The 23,190-nt window shown below is 37.4% G+C and overlaps 1 protein-coding gene across 2 annotated transcripts in view; it reads left to right on the forward strand.

Annotated features, from left to right (window-relative positions):
* LOC131439103 (roundabout homolog 1-like) overlaps nt 1-23,190 on the forward strand; it is a 267,685-nt gene that overhangs the window by 64,258 nt on the left and 180,237 nt on the right. For both annotated transcript variants that reach the window (XR_009231063.1, XM_058609716.1), the window contains exon 2: nt 17,326-17,625. Coding sequence is in view for 1 of the 2 variants with exons in the window: in XM_058609716.1 (XP_058465699.1) it covers nt 17,562-17,625 (64 nt within the window). In the remaining variant the exon portion in view is untranslated. The remainder of the gene's footprint in view (nt 1-17,325; nt 17,626-23,190) is intronic.

The following is a 23,190-nucleotide window of genomic DNA, read 5'->3' on the forward strand; positions in this document are numbered from 1 at the left end:
CTTACAGAACAGGAAGAAAATAAAAACGTAGACATCTGGACCAAATGTCGAATGAATTTCAATTATTGTTCATAAAGCTTAATTGCATTTAAGTCACGTTGAAAACACTCGAACAGTTATAAATAGAACTGCGATTGCGAAAGTTGTACGTTATACCTCAGAAATAAAATTCCCAGCCATGTTTTTTTTCTAATGATTACTTTACATTACCACTATACCGGGTGCCATGATAAATTGCGTGAAAAAATTATGAACTCAATCAGAAGAGTTTTTTGTGGTCACCAGTACATTCTACATCGTGAAATAGTTGCTTTGTACAGCTCTAGTGCAAAGATGCCAGTTTATCGTTATATTCGCAGATTCAACTGAGAAGCGGTGTACATTTTTTCGTCAGAAGACTTTTTGTTCCGTAAATTCGTGTTTTTGCATATATTTGTCAAAATTTACAGACTTTATCACCATGAATTGTTTTTAGCTCACTGCAATTCATCATATCTCATATAGCACTTAAAGCCCGCAGACTTTTTTTAACCGTATCCACAAAATTACGCAAATGTTATCTGGCATCTCTGCTCTAGAGAATGGATTTATTTGAATGAAGTTTTATTTTCTTCTGTTTTGTCTTTCCACTTTTGAAGTTTACGTAATCTTAGTGAATTTTTACCCGTAAAATACCATGAATTCACGGCGACGACGACAATTTTTCTTGTCGTCGAATTACTTTGGTCAGAAATACATCAAAAAGGTAGGCATTTTAACGTATTCGAGCGAGCATCATAATTAACTAAATCCATTTTCAGCCAAAGCGAAAAAGTACAATAACCTCTTGCATATTAACATCAACGAACAGCTATTGTGAGTCCGAAAACGGAGACAAACTCAGTCATGTTGGTTCAGAGTTAAACATAATAGAAACGTCAAATATATCAAACTTTCAAAACATTAACTCTAACGTCGCGAATATACCAGACATCGAGTCCTTGGAGTTCGAGGAACCTGAAATCATCGAATTTAGTCAGGAAACATTGGATGATTCAGCTTGTTTTCTAGAGGTTTGACCATTTGCGATTTATGCGTCGTATTATCATTTTCTTTCTGCAATAACGTATTTTGTTTCAGCCTAACACAGAAAACCCTACTCTTTGTTCAGATACAACAACGGACGATATTCTATTCATGGTTTTGAACTATTACGTACGACATAATCTTACCCAAACTGCAGTGGAGGATATGTTGAAAATGTTGAACACGATTTACGGGATAAAGATATTTCCTGAAAGTTTTTCCGCGTTTATTGCTCGTTTTCAATCGAACCCTTATAACTCTTCCCGAATATTCTACTGCAACAATTGCCAATTTGATTACGGTTCAACTGCACCCGAAACGAATGCTGCTTGTACAATCTGTGAATCTACGGAAAAGGATTTTTTTTATATCTATTCCTGTTGAGCTTCAAATACGAGAACTTGTTATCAAATACAGAACCAATATTGAGGAATACGAGCGTTATATAGAAAAATATAAAATCGCTGATGTGATGCGTGGAAGATATGCTCAGAAAATAACTAAGAAGGGATCTCGAAGATGCCTTACATTAAGCGCTAATACTGATGGAGCTGCCACTTTCAGATGTACGACCCAAAAACCCTTGTATCCAGTATTTGTTACGCTAAATAATATTCCTCCGCATTTACGTTTTTCAAAACGTAATCTGATAGTAGCTGGTATATGGCTGTCCAAAGGCGAGCCAAATACCAATCTATTGTTCAAGTACATGTGCGTTGAGTTACAAAGATTAAAGCAAGATGGACTCACTGTTGGTGCTTCACTATATACTGTTTCTTTACTTCAAGTTAATCTTGATTCAGTGGCAAGATGCAAAGTTCAAAATATGAAACAATACAATGGGTCTTTTGGTTGCACCTATTGTTTGCATCCAGGCGAAATAAAAATTACGAATAATTCAAGGTGTTATCCATGTTTGAAAAATGTTCCGGAAAGGAAAGATACTCAAACTAGAGAGTTAATGGAGGAAGTATCGACGACTGGTGTAGAAAAACTGGGCGTTATGGGGAAAACAGTATTCGCTTATCTTGCTGACTTCGACATCATCACGTGTTTCCCGCCTGACTACATGCATTCAGTTTTATTGGGCGTAATGAGGCAGCTATGGTGTTTATGGACAGAAAGTGAGAATCATAAGCAGCCATTTTATATTGGAAATCGTGGGGATGAAATTGAACGAAGGTTGTTAGCCATTCGTCCACCAACAGCCTTTCCAAGGTACCCACGACAACTCAAAGAGTACAAGAAATTCAAAGCGAATGAGTGGGAACCAATACTTCTCAACTATATATGAATCATGTAATGCTATTATCAACAACAATCTATCAACTGTTAGATCCAACATTGAACGAAAAAATAACTTCTTCTTGTGAAAGGAGCTTGACAATATTTCTACATCAGTTCGAAGAACTATACGGTAAACACACCATGTCGTACAATGTTCATTTGTTAAATCATTTAGTCGAAGCAGTTCGCAATTTTGGAGCACTGTACAATTTCTCGCTGTTTCCGTATGAAGCAGGTAGATTAAAAATATGTTCTCCAAGATTTTTAAAATGACATTTTGTTTTCCAGGAAATGGAATGCTTCAGGACTTTCGTACGGGAAATAAAAAACCTCTTCTACAAATCGAACGTAAATACTACATGCACAAGTTATGTCATCGCCACCATGATGCCACCTCAAATGTCGGAAAGTGGATTCAGTTAATATGGTCGAAACCAAAAATCGTTGTACAATTTGATTCTACCAAGTTATACATATTCCAAGACACCCTGATATTCAACGCTGATGTATCTGAGAGGTTATTCAGTACCCATAGTAAAGCTTATGTTCGAGGTTTAAATCTGTGTACCAAAAAAGCGTGTCAAGATTACCAATATGATGATTCATGGATTCACATGGATGACAATTTTTATAATATTGTTGACATTTTATGTGATCAAAATAATTCTATTTACATTGTTGGTCAACAGTTACGCACCGAGCAATTGTTCATAAATTTTTATTCCTGTGTTACGACTGATCTGTTGAAATTGATGAAAATTAACGACTCTACCCAAGTAACAATTTTTGTTACGCTAGCTTGTTTGTGACTAGTTTGCAACCAGATATTTGAGTGATTGTTACTAACATCTAACAACTTGCATGACTCAAAAAGCGCAGTTTCTACTAGTTGTTAATTCAGCTAAAAATAAGTTGTCGTTACGTTGTAATGCCATACTAGAATAACTTATCTTTTCATAACTTGAAAATAACTTGTTTCCAAGTAAACTAGTTGAAACTTAGTCACCATCGACATTATAAACATTGAATGAATCCAGAATACTTTTCTATCTTCAATAAAAAAGCAGGAGAGTGCTTTAAATCACAAACTTGATACAAGGTACAAATTTCACAACGATTTTAAAACTGTCGAGCGGAATTCAATTTTACTTAACTGTTTTTCATGCGCCTTCAATCAGAATCTGTTTATAAAGATATGAAAAATAAACAACAAAATAACGCTATGTTCAGAATGCTCAAATTAGAGTGATTTCTTATCATTTTAAATTCATATATCATGAGAGTTATAATATTATCACAATCGATGCTCAATCCCTATATTATTTTCTTCGTATTTATGACAGTGCATAGAACAAAAATGATTATTCTGCCTTTCACTATTTTCGGCAAAAAGTAGTTTGGAAAAAAGTAATCTCCTGGTTTTATTTACGTTTCATACACTTCTTGAGACTCCATATTGTATTCGCCATATTCAAGCCAACAAAGGTTGTTTTGTTTGCATTTTCGTTATCATAACGTTGGGAAAACCTACCGATAACTATCTGAATCAATGAAGAATTTTATGTTATAATCTCATAATATCTAAGTTATTACTACATCAATTCACATAGTAACGATTTACATATACGCTTACGTATTTATAATGGTTTCGCAACCTTTTTTCAACTTGTAGCTAAAACTAAAACTGTGATTAAAGATATGTTAGAATCAAGTAACGATAACTTACTAATGATAGCTAGTTCAATGTTTATGTTATAAAGAAACACTGCCGTCACCTTGTTTTAACCATAACATAAAAAAACATGTTCGTGTTCTTGTTGCAACATAGTTGGGCTAAGTGGTATCAGAACTAGTTACGGGTTGCCAATATTGGAGTCTAATAAACTTATTTTCAACTAGTAGCTAGTAATAAAGTTGCGATTAAAGATATGTTTGGATTAAGTTACGATAGCTTATAATTTATTATTAATTCAATATGACAAAAAGATGTGGTGATTTGAAACCTAAATAACTGTTTCGTAACTGGTTAGGTTATGAAGAAACATTGCTGTCACCTTGTTTTAGCCAGTATAACATAAAAAACATATTCGTGCTCTTGTTGCAACATAGTTTGGACTTAGTCGCATCAGAACTAGTTGCGGATTGCTACTTGGGTATTCAACAGTGCATACAAATGTCTATAGAATTACACGATAAAACATTGCATTTTATATCAAAATGTAAAATTCGTACTCAAATTGATTGAGTGCTCCTTCTAACGACAAATAAAACTTTGAAACAATGCAATAGGAGGGCTGAATCACTTGATGCTATGTTTTAATTCATCTTTTATTCGGACTTAGGCAAGACTATTTTCACTAAATAAAAAGGTTTTGCAAAGCCTTGGTATTGCTTTCCATTTGTGGAGTTTGATCTTCCGTTTCAACAGACTTCGCTGCCGATTCCTAGGGTACAGAACCATTGTATGGCTGTTGATACGATCCTATTGACACTCAAATTCAGCCAGATCAGTTCTTTAACATTCAAAAACTGACTTGTAAGACCAGCACCGCCAACCCGGGCAATATGAAACATAATATATTTGATATTTATTATACCAATTTAAAACTAAATGAATGAAATATCAAAAAAACATCAAATATTGATATGACAGTAAATTTTGCTATTGAAATGTTATTGTGTTCTGTTAATGCAATTAAAGCGAAACTTGAAAATATCAAAACGAGATATGATGGTAAAAGATGTTGTTACATTGACCTTTATTTGTTATTCACACCTACCCGGGTTTATTGTGAGCAATATTACCTTCTTGAAACACTGTAAGAAGAGCTACGGCGTAAGAACGCACAATATTGACGAAGTTTCATAGATAGAATCATATGCTTATGCTTATAGGCAAGAAGTATTTTATATTCAGGAAATTTGAATTGGAATGGGATTTTGGTTTTCTTGTGTACTTATTCCAGTGTTGGTGATTGCCGAAAATTTGACGGAAGCTGCTATATTGCTATCTATATTGTATACAACATTTTCAATCCGGTAGAAGATGCTACAAGAACTCGAGTCTCTCAATGCATGAACTGTGAGAGAATTTTTCTACATTTCTTCGCTCCACTTCATACTCTGAGTATTTCACGCCCTTAAAAAAATTTACAGTCTGATAATGATCGTTGCTGTGTGGAATTTCCCAAGAGAGAATCGCGATTATCGCAGATAATCGAATCGATGATTCAACTTGATGATTCTCATACTAGGTTGCAATATTTCAAAACCCTTGTGTGGAGCATTCACAGACATTTTCATAGACACAACTTATACAAAGGTTATATGCACATAGTTAGAATAAGCGGTAATAGTAAAATGATTCTATCGCAATTATCAACTGCCTGTATAGAATCGACCGCTAACTTAGCGGTTTAAGTTGAACTGCTAGGCACGAGATGGCAGTTCAATTTGAACTGCTTTAAGCACTGACGAGCCGAAGGCGAAACGCAAAGAAAGTTGAAACTAAATATGTGCTTTTTTGCACAAAACAAAAAACCCCTAAATGTTCAAACTCTGCGGCGACCAGTAGCCAGTCGTCATTCGTTTACGCCCGAGACGTCAGATAGGATATGGCACCTAGTGTTATATCCTTAAAGGGTCACATAAGTAGTGTGGACTTTGCGTCTGCTTAGCGGTTTAAGTTGAACTGCTAGGCACGAGATGGCAGTTCAATTTGAACTGCTTTAAGCACTGACGAGCCGAAGGCGAAACGCAAAGAAAGTTGAAACTAAATATGTGCTTTTTTGCACAAAACAAAAAACCCCTAAATGTTACTAAATAGCCAATCACAAAGCAAGTTATGCAGTTGATTAAAAATATTACCCAATTTAGCTTGAATATCATACGTAAAAGTAACAGGAGCGCAGGTTATCGCAACGCCAATATAACCGCTGCGTGGAAAAAATATTGATTTTCTCATTGTGCACCCTACGTGCATTTAAAAGATTACAGTAATTATTTCTCTGTTGCAAATTTATTCAACGGAGATAAAAATTAATGAAAATATAATAATTAAATTTTGCACGAATCACTTCAATCAAAGCTCGCCCTACGTGCATTTAAAAGATTACAGTAATTATTTCTCTTTTTCAAATTTATTCAACGGAGATAAAAATTAATGAAAATATAATAATTAAATTTTGCACGAATCACTTCAATCAAAGCTCGCTTGTGAACTTCGAGGCTTAGAGTTTTGTGTATGCTTGTTTCATGAATTAAATTCTCGGAAGTGATTTTCTAAGTTACTGAGTTTTTTTTAGAAAATCTCTTGAACTGATTTTTTTACGAGTGATAATCAGTTGAACTTTTTCTAATCGTGATTTCTCCAACACTGGTAGTCGGTCATCAGGAATCAGGAATTAGAACTAATTGGCTCAAGTTGCATGTTCCTCTAGTTATTTGGAGATTTGTGCTTTGCCGTAGCTTTTCATCAATTTCCTGATGGGAAGGGAGGGATAAAAGAAACATGGAAGGGAATTGTGAAGTGGGTGAGGTGGGAAAACAGCATAAAACGTAAAGAAACAAATCTTTCTGCATCCCCGGAAGGATGCTGAACGATCTGCAGGTGTCAAAATGCACAGGTAATAAAACCTCCAACCCTCGAGAGAATTTAGAGATTTTACATACTGCAGCCTGCCAGATTTTTTGTAAGTTCTCATAGCAAAAGTTGCAAAAAAAAAAATGCAGAGAAAGATATTCAAGTGTAATAAATTTCAAAACTTCACCCGAAATCGGTAGTGATTTTGAACTAAAGTTATTCTTGATGCTAGTAAGATCAATCATTGATTGTTTTGATCTGCTTTTAGCATTATGGTAAAAATCAGTCGTGATTTGACATGATTGCCGAGTGATTCGTTTTTGAGAACATTGATATTATTTTTGAAACGGCGAGGGGTGTTGAAATTAGTAACAACAGACAAGTTATACATCCAACAAGAACCTAATGAATGGTGATAGAGCATGTCAATGTGATCATGATCACAACAAACTGGCTCGAATGGTCTCGTTCCTCACATTGTTCATGTCTCTTATCACTTCCTGGTGGGAAACGACAGGGAAAAGAGTAGCAGTAGGTGAAAATATATGAGATTACAGCACAAACACACTTGGAAACAAATCCATCTCCGTTGTAATGATTGAAAAATCATGGAACCAAACTTTTTTTCGTGACATCATGACTGTTATTCAAGATATTATGCTCGAAACGGTCCAGATCATAAGCAATAACTCTTACCCTGTACAAAGTCATCATGATCGGAATATGCCTGACATACGGACTGCATTCCATTCGAAACTCGTAACTCTAATTTTCTTCTCGGATATTATTTTAAATTTTCTGAATCAAGTGATAAAGTGTGGTTGTATTATAAACCTATGGAAACGCAAAAACTTACATTCGAAAATTTCGTGGAGCTATGAATTTGTTTCATAAAGTGGTGTTTTTTTTACAATCTATTATACTTTTAGGTACAATGTGTGCAGTTCTTCCGTCACTGCTTATCAAATGAAACGCTGCAATTCTAGGAAATTATTTCCATTTTTAATTGTTTTTTCATGTTATGTTTTCGTCTGGCAGTCTGAAAGCATTCTACAAGAAATAAATTCAAGGTAATATGACGTGCCAACGGACTTGTAAATCAATAAGTTTTGAGTATTTATACGTAGGCTACGTTTGTCTATGGCAAGCAAAACGAGTTTTGACTCAAAGTCTTTGTAGTTTCCTATTTTTTTAATTCAACCAACCAACAAAAGCACATTTCGAATTTTTGTTTGTGAGTCGTCATCATGAATATTCAACGAAAGACAGATTCAAAAAAGGTAGAAGACTGAAATTTGTTGCTAGAATATACCTCAGTAGTAGAACTCGAACGTTCAAAGTGTCTCCATCCCGATTAGATTCTTCATATGAACTACTCTACGAGGAAACACATTTTCTTGTCTATTGTTCAAACAGCGTTGGTTTCAAGTATTCAATGAAAATGTTTGAGTTTTGGGGCGGTTGAGAAGAGGGATTGAAACATCAAATGGCGGACTATGTGGTCTCTTTAGTGTATCCACCAGGCGGTACTGTTAACTGCATGCAATGTAATTATGAAATAATGCGGTTACATCGCATTGCTCTTGGTTGTGTGCTGTCCGACCTTGCTGCCACTAATGTAAAGTAAAGAAGTTTACTTGAATCGCTCAAATGAAGCGATAACAAATATTTATTAAAGGAACCGCTACTCACGAAGGCGGATCTATGAAGATCCATAATCTGATTTGCTTTTTCTATAGAAAGGATTTAGAGTATGCGAAAGCTGCACTTCACAGCTGTTTCTTTTCAAAAAAATTCATCGGAAATAGCTGAAAAGATTTCAATAATCTCAATTAACCGTAGGTATAACGGTCTAAATGAGGTAACGGACTAATCACACTAATCACTTTTCTATTGAATTGATCGAGTTCGCAATTAATAAAATTGACATCTCAAGTTACGTAGATATAATGGTATCAATGTCGTAACCAAAAATAACACGATTTTCTTAAAGAAACTCAACAAATTAGGACAAACTTGGACTCGTTCGAAAAACTTGGGCTGCAAGTCTGTTTTGTTCTCTCAGGACAACGTTAGGTCAAACACGCCTATAGTGATTCGTTAGAAATTCGTCCGAACCTTTTTTATTTCGATTATAGAGGTTTTAACCTTATAGTCATTCGTCTATCGGGTCAGCTAAACTTACTAACACTATGTGCGGGGTTGTCAATTTAACACAGGTAGGTTGCGTGAAAAACGATGAACTTATCTCTCACTCTGTGCCCGTCTTCTTAGTTCGGACCAAGTACCAAGAAATTACTATCTTTTTCTCATCGACAATCCCTAATAAGTGAAATGAAGTCTTGAAGTCGCAACCCAATGTAATTAAATATCAGTTGTTTGGTTGTTTGATTATTCATCGTTAAAACTAATGATCGTGTTCCACATCGACATTGTCGCTTTGCATCGTAGTGATGTGAGAACTCTTCTTGCATTTAACGTTGATTACAGCGTATTTCGTAACATCGAACTAATCTTCGTAACATCTGGCTCTACATTCACCGCCGCCGCCGTGACAATTACCAACCGAACATCACTGCAATTAACAAACCGTCCAGTGTTCGAAGAAGCAAAAAATCAATGACCCATTTGACCAAAATGTTATAGCAACGATGAAGTCATGACCAGGAAAGTCACCACACGCGCTCACTGACCTCAACCCGTCACATGTGTGCTCCGGAGCCATAATTTATAGACACCTTTTTTTCACCATCGCAGCACAGTTGATCATCTATCACTAGTTCGAAGTGTAAAAAACAACTTGTCCCGCATTATCTAACAACAAAAGCAAAAGTACACTAATTTTCTTTTATTCACGATTACCTCAATTGGCTCACCAGCGAACATACACACACACAGACAGCAAACGTGAGGAATGGAGTGGCAGCAAGCACTGCCGACAGCTTCGCGGGATCGAGCTGCTTGAAATAAAACATAATTAGAATATGAATAATGAACACGTTAATTTTATATTCACTCAAATCTCGAAGACACCGACAACGGAGTGGAGGGCTTCTCGCAGTACCACAAAAACAGTCACTACTATCAGCACTGGTTGTTGTTGCGTGCCGCGTTTCTCGCCGTTCATGAGTCGGCATGTTTTTGTTGGTCCCTCAGTGGCGTTGCAAGGTGGTAAAACTTCGACCCGAGAGCGAATTTTTGGCACCTATTTAGTGAAGCAGAAATAAAATTTTAGTTTTGAAAATATAGACAGTAGTCTTTTGCCGAAGCTTTTGGGTTGTTTTATTTTTACAAATAATCGATAAGTTGTTCGGTAACATAACAATTAACATCGATTATTTGAGTCTAATCGCATGGCCGAACCAATCAATTAGTTCTAGAAATAATTGGTAGAAAATCCGAAACCTAATAGTAGCGAGAAGCTTAGAGCTTATTATATAATCTACTACAGCTACTAATTTATTGTTTAGAACTGCGTGTTTCTAATATTAACTTATATAAATTTGATAAACAAAAACTATTATCAGAGTCATCGAAAGGAGTCGGTTCGGGCTAAATTACTTAACTGCTCTGCACAATTGATTCACTCTGTAGATGTGGGCGTTGCACGGAACGGATCTTTAGGAAATGTGATTCTAAATTACAATCAACTTGTAAAAATAGCAACATTGATTTGCAACAACTCTTAGTAATGGTTAAATTTACATTTGTATACCTTACGTTAACTATTTTTACAGTGAAAAGTTATGAACAAATTGATAATATGTTGGCTATTTAATTTAGAATAAATCAGATCGAAAAACAAGTTCTTTTTTATTTAATGCCCAAACATCTCGAGAACGGCTATTTCTAGTAGAAAGGTCACTACGAATCAGTTCGGTTTCACATCTCATCCATGTCAGTCGATAAAAAAAACGCTTACGTTCGGGACAGAAGAAACCAAGTACAGTATTGTGTAGTGAACAATAGAACGACCTCGAAATGAGTGAACCAAACGAACAAAAGCTGCCGCCGACACGAAAGAATACAATTGTTGTTAAATTCAGGCAGTGCAAAATTCGACCTTCGATACGAGAGCTTGAAGGTTTGCTTAAGGAGCAAATGCATCTTGACAATAAACGTGTGCATTTACTTCAATGCAATAAGACAAATAATGTTGTTTACATCCAGTTTTGTAAAGAGTTGGATGCAATTCAATTCGTAAAAGACAATAATAATGTGCACTATGTGGAGCATGAAAATATCAAGTGCAACATTCCAGTATATTTTTCCCCGGTATTCTAAATGGCGTACGTTTATTACGCATACACTTGAAGAAGGCTATGCCTTCTTATGTGATTTTCGGTCAAGATACAAGAATTCCGTGCAAATCACTTGTTACCTATGACAATCAGATGGCCACAGGTCAATATTGCCAAAAAGCTGTTCACTACGGTAAGCCATGTGATAAACTGGACAAGGAGACAGCAACACCAAAGGACAACGGTGATTCCTTCACACCAACCCCAAGCAACCCCAGTACACCTGTGACAGTCATCAATAACAGTGAAGCATCCCTTTCAACGAAACCATCCAACGTATCCCCTATAGAACAAAGTACATTAGCTGCTGTTAACAACTTACCATCCAACCAACCAGCAACTGCAAACAATGTACAACAAGGTGCATCTACAACAACTAGCAACGAAAAGAAGACGGAAATATGCAACAATACCATCGATGCGGCAATGGATGACGAGACGAACCACGAACGAAGTGCCCCACAATCCTCGCAGGAGTGAAATGGAAGCTGCTCTCCCCCTAGAAAAAGGGTGACAACGAGATCCAACTTAAAAAAAATATTTAAAAAATCGGCTCAATCGGCCACGTAAAGCTTGTACGCAAATAGGCCTGAATAAAAAAAATATCTTTTAAATATTGCTTCCGAACTGTAGATTCTTTTCAAGTGTTCTAATGACTTTTTCATCAAGTACTTGATATTTTTCATATGGATAGTGTAAGTTCTGAAAATTGCTCCAATATTAAATATCATATGTTGATTTATAATAGAATAGAAGTTAAAAATAAAATTATTGAAAATAAGTTAGGGTTACCAATTTTTCAGTTTAGTTTTCTCAGTTAGTTTTATGTTTCTTGAACAAGAACCGGTCGATTGATTTCATTTCACTTCCTCAAGAACACCTTTTTAGAGCAATGAATGTTTTTGTTTTGTATGACCGATTTGAAGGAAGCGCATGCAAAAACCAGTGCAGTAAAACTTCATTCAATTCAATTGAAACTGAATGTGGAACACATTAACGATCTCTCAACTGCAGTAAACTTCACTCTCTGACACACACAATGTTTGCTGACGGCCCGAACGGGCAGCATTCAGTCATCATTCGTTTCTCTTCAATCGAGGCTTAGTTTAACCACCGTCAGTTGATCTCTTGAAGTAACAAAATATCGCTTTCAATAGTGTGAGAGCGGCCTTTAAATGAGGTTCATGTAAACATTCGAATTGGTTCAAGATAATAGATGAAAGACTAATCAGATAGCTGAAATATCAATCACAGAATACACATAAATTAATTGTTTCCTCCTTGAGTTTTCATTTTTAATACTTTACTCCATTTATAATTCTATTCGTTCGAATCTGCTTACTACCAAGAGCGAAGACAATGAAGCAGCTATACTACTTGGCACTTGAAACTGAGCAAGCAAAACTTCAAATGACTAGGTACGACTATTCAACTGACGATGAAGCTTCACTTGAAAATGGCAGCAAAAGTCAAATGAATTAGAAAGGATATGCTGACGGTCAGTGGCCATAAATTTCATTTTCATCTTATATTATTCGATTGAAAATGAAATTTTACCGCACTGGCAAAAACACATTCATGTGGTCAGGTGTAAGTTTTACAAAATCTACCTTTTTATGGAAGACTAACAATTTTTGGTCCAGTGTTTCTCCGTTTCGATTAAGTGCAATGAACATACACTGATAAAAATGGGTACGATCGATTCAAATAGCACTTCAATTTAATGAGCTTTTTCTTTTGAATCCAAAAGCAAAGCGATTTGTTTTAAGATTTTATGAGCAAGTTCATTAAGATGCAAGTTAGTTTCTTCTTCATTAAACCTAGATGGGTTTTGTTATTGAACCAAACTACATGAGTTGAACACTTCATTTCATAGTAGAGCATGTCCAGCATGAACGTATAAGAAAAACATTGAAACGATCTTAAAAGAAATCTTCATGAATTTCATGTGTTTTACATGTTATGTTAGTAAAAAGGCTTCGCACAAGATGCTAACGTGAAAATTTTTATCAGTGTTTTTATAGTTGTTAGTTGTGAGCTACAACCAAGTAAAAATAAAATAACTGTTTTCGAGAGAATTGATTTTCAAATGTTATTTTCGAAATAATGTAAAAAAACATATAAATACCCTGTTGATGAATGGGATCGCTTTCGTGAGCATAAAAATGTTCCGGCAAGTAGTTTGTAAAAATTCAAAGTGTAGAATAATAGTCCAGATACGCTAACTGAAAAATCCAGTATTTAAACTTTTGAGAAATCTGTTTATGTCTGTGTACACTTACAGAAATCTGCAAAAAGTTTTTGTAATCTAGGGAACACAGATTAAACTGCTCTCTTGGCATCTGTAGAACTAATAATGCAAATTATCGTTTGTGGTCGGAAAAATGCTAATGCAAAATTTTAGTCAAATAAAAAATATCAAAAGATAGACCTTTGAATTCAAATGGAATCGTTCATCTATTACTGAATTGATGATCCAATCTAAATGGATGGAACCACACCGGGACGCACTGAAGTTGATATTTTGGAAGCTCTCGAACCCCCCGCCACAGTCGTGCCACAGCAGCCAGCGTTCTCCAGTCGTCCTGGTCCTGTGCGTGGGTGTGGTGAAAGAGTCTTCCAAATGTCTCATCTCGGCAAGTATTTGCATATTCCGTCCTTTCCAAGTGCTGATCTCTCTCGCACTTATAGATGTCCTCCTCTCGCTTTGAATCGGATACCGGGATGCACAGATGTTCGCACCATGGAAGCCCCTGATACGTTCCCCACAGTCGAGCTATTGCAGCCAGCGGTCATCAGTCGTCCCGGCCCTGTGAGTGGGAACGCGGAAGGGGTCTTCCAAACCATCTCAGACGGCAAGTACAATTCAGTCTCAAACGATTCAGGCGTTGATTCACTTCCCGTCGTTTGCAGTTATCCATCGCACGATCAATCTAGTCAACCGCTGCACTTGTACTACCAGAACGTTGGAGGCATGAACATGCACATCACCGACTATTTGCTGGCTTGTTCGGATGATTGCTTCGACATCATCGCTCTTTCGGAGACCTGGCTCAGTGATTGTACGCTCTCCGTTCAAGGTTTTGGATCCAACTACGAAGTCTTCCGTACCGATCGCAGCCCCTTAAATAACTCAAAAACTATTGGAGGCGGGGTGCTTATCGCAGTGCATCGTCGTTTGAAGGCGCAACTGATCGAAACCGCATCTGGTAAATGCGTGGAGCAGGTTTGGGTGCGTTTGAAACTGGTCAATTTTTCCCTCTACCTTTGTGTGATATATCTTCCTCCGGACCGATGCCGCGATCTACCGCTAATCGATGCACACATACAGTCGTTGCAAGAAATTACTTCCACTCATGTACTACCCGTAGATGAAATCTTGATTGTGGGAGACTTCAACTTTTCCAGCATAAAATGGCAAACAAGTTCCGGTGGTTTCTTCTTTCCTGATCCGGCGCTCTCCACTTTCCACATTGGCATTACAACCATGCTCGACGGCTACAACCTCAACCTTCTTCGACAGTCGAATCCTGTCGTTAATGAAAATAACCGGATGTTGGATCTTTGCTTTTCAAGTAGAGAAGATGTTGCACCAAAGATTAGTGCTTCACCGTTCCCTCTGGTCAATTCCGTTCGTCATCATCCTCCACTACATATTGTGCTCGATTCAAATCGCTTACAGAACGCCTGCATTCCAACGGACATCATCTGCTATAATTTTAGTAGAACCGACTACACCAATATGACCGACTTCTTGACGCAAATCGACTGGGATGAAGTTCTCGACAACGATGATGTCAATGCTGCTGTGCAGACGTTTTCTAATGTTATGAGCTACGCAATCGACTACTATGTACCGAAACGATCGAGACGGCAGACCCGGCATCCACCATGGCTGACTGCGGAAGCGAGACATCTGAAAACGACCAAAAGAGCCGCTCTAAAGAGGTATTCTAAACATGGAGGATTTTCCCTGCGTAATCACTACGTGCAGATAAATCAGTTGTACAAGAAAACCGTTAAGTGCTGCCATGCCAACTACTTGAACAACGTACAACGAAAACTGAAATCAAATCCAAGGTATTTCTGGAAACATGTGAATGAGCAAAGGAAAGAATTTGGGTTGCCCTCGTCAATGAGCTTTGGAGATCGTACTGGTTCGTGCACACAGGAAATCTGCCAGATGTTTGCGGAAAAGTTTTCTAGGGTTTTTTCAAATGAAATCCTGACTCAGCAGCAAATTGCTGCCGCAGCACTTAACGTTCCCCTGTCTAATAACTCATTGAACTGCATCAATATTGACGAAGACTCAATACGGACGGCAATTGTAGGAATGAAAGCCTCAAATTCTCCAGGCCCCGATGGAATACCGGCAGTTATTCTTAAAAAGTGCTCGCGTGGAGTAATCGCTCCCCTCTGCAAACTGTTTCGAATGTCTCTCGCTACAGAAGTTTTCCCCAATTTATGGAAAGCTTCCTTTATGTTCCCAGTCCACAAGAAAGGCGATAAAAAGGATATAAACAACTACCGCGGTATCACTTCCCTTAGCGCTATACCAAAGCTGTTCGAAAAGGTTATACTGACACCAATTTTCAATCACTGCAAGCAATATATCGTCGATACTCAACACGGTTTCATGCCTAACCGCTCAACAACCACAAACTTACTATCGTTTTTGTCTTATGTGTTTGATGCAATGTCTAACGGTTTACAAACGGACGTTATCTACACAGATCTTTCCTCCGCTTTCGATATAATCAACCACGACATCACGGTTGCTAAGTTGGACAGACTTGGATTCAGTTCGAACATTCTTCGTTGGTTGCAGTCGTATCTTAGGAATCGTCGTTTAGCAGTTAAAATTGACGATCATACTTCCGGAGAGTTCCTCGCATCATCCGGAATACCACAGGGTAGTCATCTAGGACCGTTAATATTTTTACTGTACTTCAATGATGTCAATTTTGCCTTGGAAGGTCCTCGCTTATCGTTTGCTGATGATGTCAAGATCTATCACATCATCCGCAACTTAGAAGACGTAGCCTTTCTCCAGCGGCAATTGGTAATCTTCGCAGATTGGTGTAAAGTTAACCGTATGATTGTAAATCCAGACAAATGCTCGGCCATTACGTTCACGAGGAGAAAATTGCCATTGCATGTCGAATACTTTCTGGATGGATCCTCGATTGGAAGATCTACTAGCGTTAAGGATCTTGGCGTCCATCTCGATGAGCAACTTACATTCAAGCATCACATCAGTTACATTGTAGCTAAAGCTTCCCGTAGCTTAGGATTCTTAATGAGAATAACTAAGCACTTCACAGACATACACTGTCTAAAATCGCTTTACTGCTCGCTTGTTCGTTCAACTCTCGAATATTGCTCGGCAGTTTGGAACCCATGCTACCTGAACGGTGCTCATAGAATTGAGGGAATACAGCGTAGATTCGTTCGCTTCGCTCTTCGTCGATTGCCGTGGACCGATCCTCATCAACTACCTAGTTATGAAAGTCGCGGGTTATTAATGGGTCTCGACACATTACAAGTGCGACGAGAATTATCACGCGCTTTGATAATAGCAGATATATTCAACGGTAGGATCGACTGTCCCGTTTTGCTCAACGAAATTAATATTAATGTGCGACCCAGAGCTCTCCGCAACAGTGCTTTTCTTCGACTTCCTATACGACGTACCAACTATGACGCAAACGGTTCTATTATTGGTTTACAGAGATCGTTCAACCGCGTTTCATCTGGGTATGATTTTAATGTGTCACGAAGCAGAATACGTACAAATTTTCTGAATATTATTAGGAATTATCATTAGGACCAAATTGTGTCTGTTGATTGTAAATAAATAAATAAATAAATAAATATTCAATGTCTGTTGACGAACATCTGAAAACGCCACTGCGAAATTCTTGCCTCTTGCTTCGCTGGATGCCCCTGGGCATCTTGTGGACCTGGCCTGAAGAGGAAGGCAAAAAATATACTAATGAAACAGTTTATTGCAGCCACTAATATTAATGTATTCCTTTTCTTCGTTGATTTGACTGTTCCTAACCGGCTATCTTTCTTTTTCATTGACAGAAGTGCTTCCGACACGTTGCAGAATCCGACAACGAGGTTTTGTTCGAAGTTGAAGATCGAAAAACTTTTCTACGAATCGAGCCAATAACGGAAAGAAAAAAAAAGATGGATTGAGTGTTGAATGACCGTTAGGAAAGTAGAGATCGAAAGTGTTTTTACTGTCGTTGAGGTCTGAACCGGTCATTAAAGAACGGTGATTTAGACAATCCTAAATCAGTTTCAAAAAAAGAAAAAAAATGCCTCCAGTGATGCTGTTCTGCTGCCTGGCGTTGGTGATATTCCAGTTCCAGCTGACAAATGGTAAGTTGAATGCGTTTTTTTCCTCTACTTTGAACAGGGATTAGTTGGAATCAGATGAGTAACTACTATCGCATGAAACTGTCATTCGAACAGTATCGCTTCGATGACAAAGATGACCACGATGATAATCTGGACATACGAGCCAACGGCTATTGAAAAACGATAATCTGGGTATGACGTTTTGGTGCTCGTTTCGATGTTGGCTTGATTTCGATTGTGGCATTCTGCCGGCCGGCAGAGTCGTTTTGTTTTGATATTTCACTGTCGGTGTTTATTTTATCTCGTTACGAAGCCGGAGTCAGTTGGTACACAGAAATGAATGCAAAACAAACATGCGGTGCTATCTGTGTTTGTGTGTTAAATGGACAAAGGGTTCACCGATGATGGGATTATTGTTTTTTTACTTTAAAGTATTGTGCCTCACTACAAGATGCTTTCATATTTTTATTTGAGTTGAAAAGCAATAATTATTTAACGAATTTATAGTGAGAACTGTTTATTGCATTTCGGTGGGAAAGTTCACCTACTATTTCAGACAACTGCGCAACAGAGTCAAACAGCAGCAAAGTCATAAAGCAAACATTTCCGAAATTCTCCAGAAATCATAACATTTGAATTTTCATATCCTTAGTTAAAATACCATCATATACACATCGTACGACCCCTTCCTCTGATTCCAGAGCAATTTGGCCAGGCATTGCTGTTCGACTTGTGAATTCCACCTACTAATCGCTGCAGGCTGCTACATTTCTTCTTTCCATATAGTTCACATACGTTTTGCTTCGGCCGGTCCTGTCAGTTGGGTGCATGGAAACGAACTGCAAAACAGCAGCAGACATGCTATAGGCAAGTTCCTCGTTCTCGTCATCTCGGAGCGCATTTGTAATCTGAGTCAGATCTTTCAAGGATTTGCCCGGTTTTGGATCGCCACCCCCCCCCCCCCCCCGTTTTCCACAAGTAATCACTTCATCCAACCAGATCTGCACGTGATTTTTGTTTTCTGACTTTATGCAAGTCCGTGCATGTGATATCATGTTCGACCGTCCCTTTCACTCTGCTGCCGGCTGTCTGTTTGTCTGTCTGTCTGTCAGTAAATATGATACATTTTAGCAGATACAGCTGAAATAGTCTCGGTTCTCATATGAACGATCGGAGCAGCAATAATATAAAAAAGAAACAATGATAGATGTCGAGATAATGTCAGAGTACACCGTCGGATTTGCAAGAAATTGATCATCTCGACATGCTGCAGGCCTGCGACAACGAGCAGCCTCAGTAACGGTGAATCAATTCGGCTGTTTGAAGGTATATCCCACGTCGTCGCTCCCACCACTGCCTGCTTCCTACATGGAATAATTTGTACTATTTGTACCGAAGAGACCCCGATTTATGACCTTTTTATGCAGGTTGAAAAAAAAAATTAAATCACGTATCGACAACGGTGAAATATTTGCCAACCTACATGGGAACGAAATCAGTTTTTCATTTGATTAAAAGCTGTCCCCATTTTAAAACCTCTGCACTCGAATAAGTGTTATTTTTTATCCTGTTTCCTTTGAATTGTGGAAACATGCCGTCATACGTTGTAGGGAAAGTACAACAATGGGAAAATTTTGCACCGCAGCAGGTGCGAGGAATAAGAGAAAAACACTAGCGAAATTAAATTGCGCTGTTTTAATCAAACAAACGGAAATGGTACTAGTCAGCACTGGAAAAATCCCGCAGACAGGATACGGTACTCTAAATTTATAGTACTTCCGCTGGTGCTCATGAGTTTCACTGACTTTACAAAATACGTGGATGGAGTGTTTTCATGGGATGGAGTGGTGCTTCGGATAGTGGTTACTGTTGGATTCGGGTTGTTTTACCAGTGGTGGCACTCGATGAACTAGTTTAGCTGTGAGGTTTCCGCTAGTTCAAAGGGAGTGGTAATTATACAGTTAGTTTAATTTTCGTTTTATTAGGAGTTTTGGCATTATATGAACTTGTTCTGTACCTTGCCAATAGAAGCATAGTACTTAAACAAGAGAATAAAATGGTCAATAAAAGTAAGTTTTGGAAAATTCTAAAGGAATTTTTTGAATATTTATAAGATTTAGAACATTTAAAAAATTTAGAAAATTTAGAAATTAATGGAAAGATCAGGAAGACTCAGACGACATATAATATGTACAATACCTACAAAACTTAGAAGCCCCAGAAGTTTTAGAAGACGTAATAGACCTAGAAGAATTAGCTGACTCAGAAGACTTCACTGACTTAGCAGACTTAGCTGTCTCAGAAGACTTAACTGACTTAGGAGACTTAGAAGACTTAGAAGATTTAAAAGACTTAGAAGACTTAGAAGACTTAGAAGACTTAGAAGACTTAGAAGACTTAGAAGACTTAGAAGACTTAGAAGACTTAGAAGACTTAGAAGACTTAGAAGACTTAGAAGACTTAGAAGACTTAGAAGACTCAGAAGACTTAGAAGACTTAGAAGACTTAGAAGACTTAGAAGACTTAGAAAACTTAGAAGACTTAGAAGACTTAGAAGACTTAGAAGACTTAGAAGACTTAGAAGACTTAGAAGACTTAGAAGACTTAGAAGACTTAGAAGACTTAGAAGACTTAGAAGACTTAGAAGACTTAGAAGACTTAGAAGACTTAGAAGACTTAGAAGACTTAGAAGACTTAGAAGACTTAGAAGACTTAGAAGACTTAGAAGACTTAGAAGACTTAGAAGACTTAGAAGACTTAGAAGACTTAGAAGACTTAGAAGACTTAGAAGACTTAGAAGACTTAGAAGACTTAGAAGACTTAGAAGACTTAGAAGACTTAGAAGACTTAGAAGACTTAGAAGACTTAGAAGACTTAGAAGACTTAGAAGACTTAGAAGACTTAGTAGACTTAGAAAACTTAGAGGACTTAGAAGACTTAGAAGACTTAGAAGACTTAGAAGACTTAGAAGACTTAGAAGACTTAGAAGACTTAGAAGACTTAGAAGACTTAGAAGACTTAGAAGACTTAGAAGACTTAGAAGACTTAGAAGACTTAGAAGACTTAGAAGACTTAGAAGACTTAGAAAACTTAGAAGACTTAGAAGACTTAGAAGACTTAGAAGACTTAGAAGACTTAGGAGACTTAGAAGATTTAGAAGACTTGGAAGATTTAGAAGACTTAGAGGACTTAGAAGATTTGGAAAAAGACCTGGCAGACGTAGAAAACTTGATTATGGCCCATTGCTTCTCGATTGGGTGGAATTATAGTATGTGCACTAAAACCTTAGTTTACGCGAACTTAATTCACGCGATTTTCTATTTAATTCACGTGATGATCGAGTAAAACAAGTTTTTGCATGCTCGGTGAAAGTCGGAACTTGGTTAAAGCCGGGTATAAATAAACTAATATTAATAATTGATAAGTTGGAATTTTTTATTTATACGTATACACGTATACGTTCAACATGCTTCAGTGAATTGACTTTTATGAATTGTACATTACGGAATTGTTTGGTTTCATAGAATCTAGTTAAGATCTGGAGACTTTTGCGAAACTTTCGAAAGCGGTCTGTGATCGTAGTACTATATTCAGCAAATTGACATTCTGTGGTAATGTCTGTGGAAATTCTTGTCCATCCAAAAACTCCTTGGAATATAGGCCTTGAGATCCACCAAATAAGCCAATAACATTAGTGAGTTTCTTTTTTGTGGTGTTACCAGAATTACAAAGTGCATTAAGAATCTTAATCTTTATCTGCCATACTCGCGATTCACTGAAGTCCTTGGATTGGATGATATTTCTGAATAAGCAGCATTTGAAAGTTATACACAAGCTACTGATTGCTCGTGTAGATATTAAGATCTGTTTTCACTGAAGTTCTTGGACGACTGTGAACGTAACTGGATCAGATGAAAATAGACAAATAAGCAGTATGTAACTCAAAGACTATGGAAAGCATTGAAAAGTTTTTTCATAAACTGCTGATTGCTCATGAAGATCTTAAGACCTGTTTTCACTGAAGTTCTTGGACTACTGAGAATATACCTGGAACAACTAACTGATCGGCTGAAAAGTTCGTATCGTTTCTATGAGAGGGCGCCACTAGAATTAAATCCATACCATTTTCAGTTAGTACCAACCTTCAAAAGATACGTGTATAAATTTGACAGCTGTCTGATTATTAGTTTGTGAGATAATGCATTTTGAGTGAAGCTACTTTTGTTATTGTGAAAAAAATGGAAAGAAAAGGAATTTCGTGTGTTAATGAAACACTACTTTTTGATGAAAAAAAAACCATGCTGAAATTGAACGAATTGGGCTTCGAATTGCTCCCTCATCCACCGTATTCTCCAGATTTGGTCCCCAGTGGCTTTTTCCTGTTCTCAGACCTCAAGAGAATGCTCGCTGGTAAAAAATTTAGAAGCAATGAAGAGGTAATCGCTAATACTGAGGTCTATTTTGAGGCAAAGGACAAATCGTACTACAAAAATGGTATCGAAAAGTTAGAAGATCGCTATAATCGCTGTATCGCCTCTGATGGCAATTATGTTGAATAATAAAAACGAATTTTGGCAAAAAAATGTGTGTTTCTATTAAACGATACGAACTTTTCAGCCGAACTGTTATAAATAGACAAGTAAGCAATGTGTAGCTTTAAAAATATGAACAACAAACAAAATATAGATATTGGCTGTTGTAGTTCTTTCCGTGGCAGAGTGTAGTATCTAAGGACAATGTAGTTCTTGGATCTGTAGTTAGAATATACTCAGATGCAGAGATGGCATTTCACCAGAGTGATAAACGCTAGAGTCAGATTTCTGCCACACCGAGGATGAAAAAAACGAAGCACCGCACAAAGAGGAAAGCGCACTTCTTCTCTGTGTCGAATAGACAGCATTTGAGTGTGTGCTTGTGGTTAAAGCAGCTGGCGCGAGTGAAACACATTCTCTTCGCATGAATCGCTCACACGCGCTCTTGTCTAAATACACCCAAGTGACCACTGGCGCGTGATTGTGAGCGAACACTTCTGTGAACTTCAATTAATAGAGAGTAGATCTGGCCTTGCTATGAAAAATTTGCAAGGAAAACCGAAAATTTTACGATAAATTGTTTTATTTTGCTGATTTTGCGTGTCCACGCTTCATCTACGAAAACCATACAGCAGAGTGCTCACCGGCGTGTACACCTCTGTGAAAGTATCTGCATCCACCTCAGAGAATTTATTAGCTAATGCTCTAGCACTTTGGTGCGATTCAGTGGAAGAGGTAAAAGGAAATAAACAAACGCACTCATGATGCGTGCACACTACCGCTGACAGACATGTGATTTCCGTACAATGATTTCTGTACAACGTTGTACGCGTACAACGATGAGGTGACAGACATGTTTTGCGCACAGAATGAATGTAGTGTGAAACGAAAAAACTCAAAATTTAGCTTAATTTCCCAGCTCCGATGATCCATAATATTGAAACCAAAAATTTTTGTGGTTTGAAGATTATTACTAGCAACTAATTTATGACAGATATAATCTTGTCGCTCTGTCTTAGCTATTAAACTATTTGTGTGTAAGTGTTCATTGGAT

The sequence above is a fragment of the Malaya genurostris genome, chromosome 3, assembly GCF_030247185.1.
Source record: "Malaya genurostris strain Urasoe2022 chromosome 3, Malgen_1.1, whole genome shotgun sequence".
Lineage (NCBI taxonomy): Eukaryota > Metazoa > Arthropoda > Insecta > Diptera > Culicidae > Malaya > Malaya genurostris.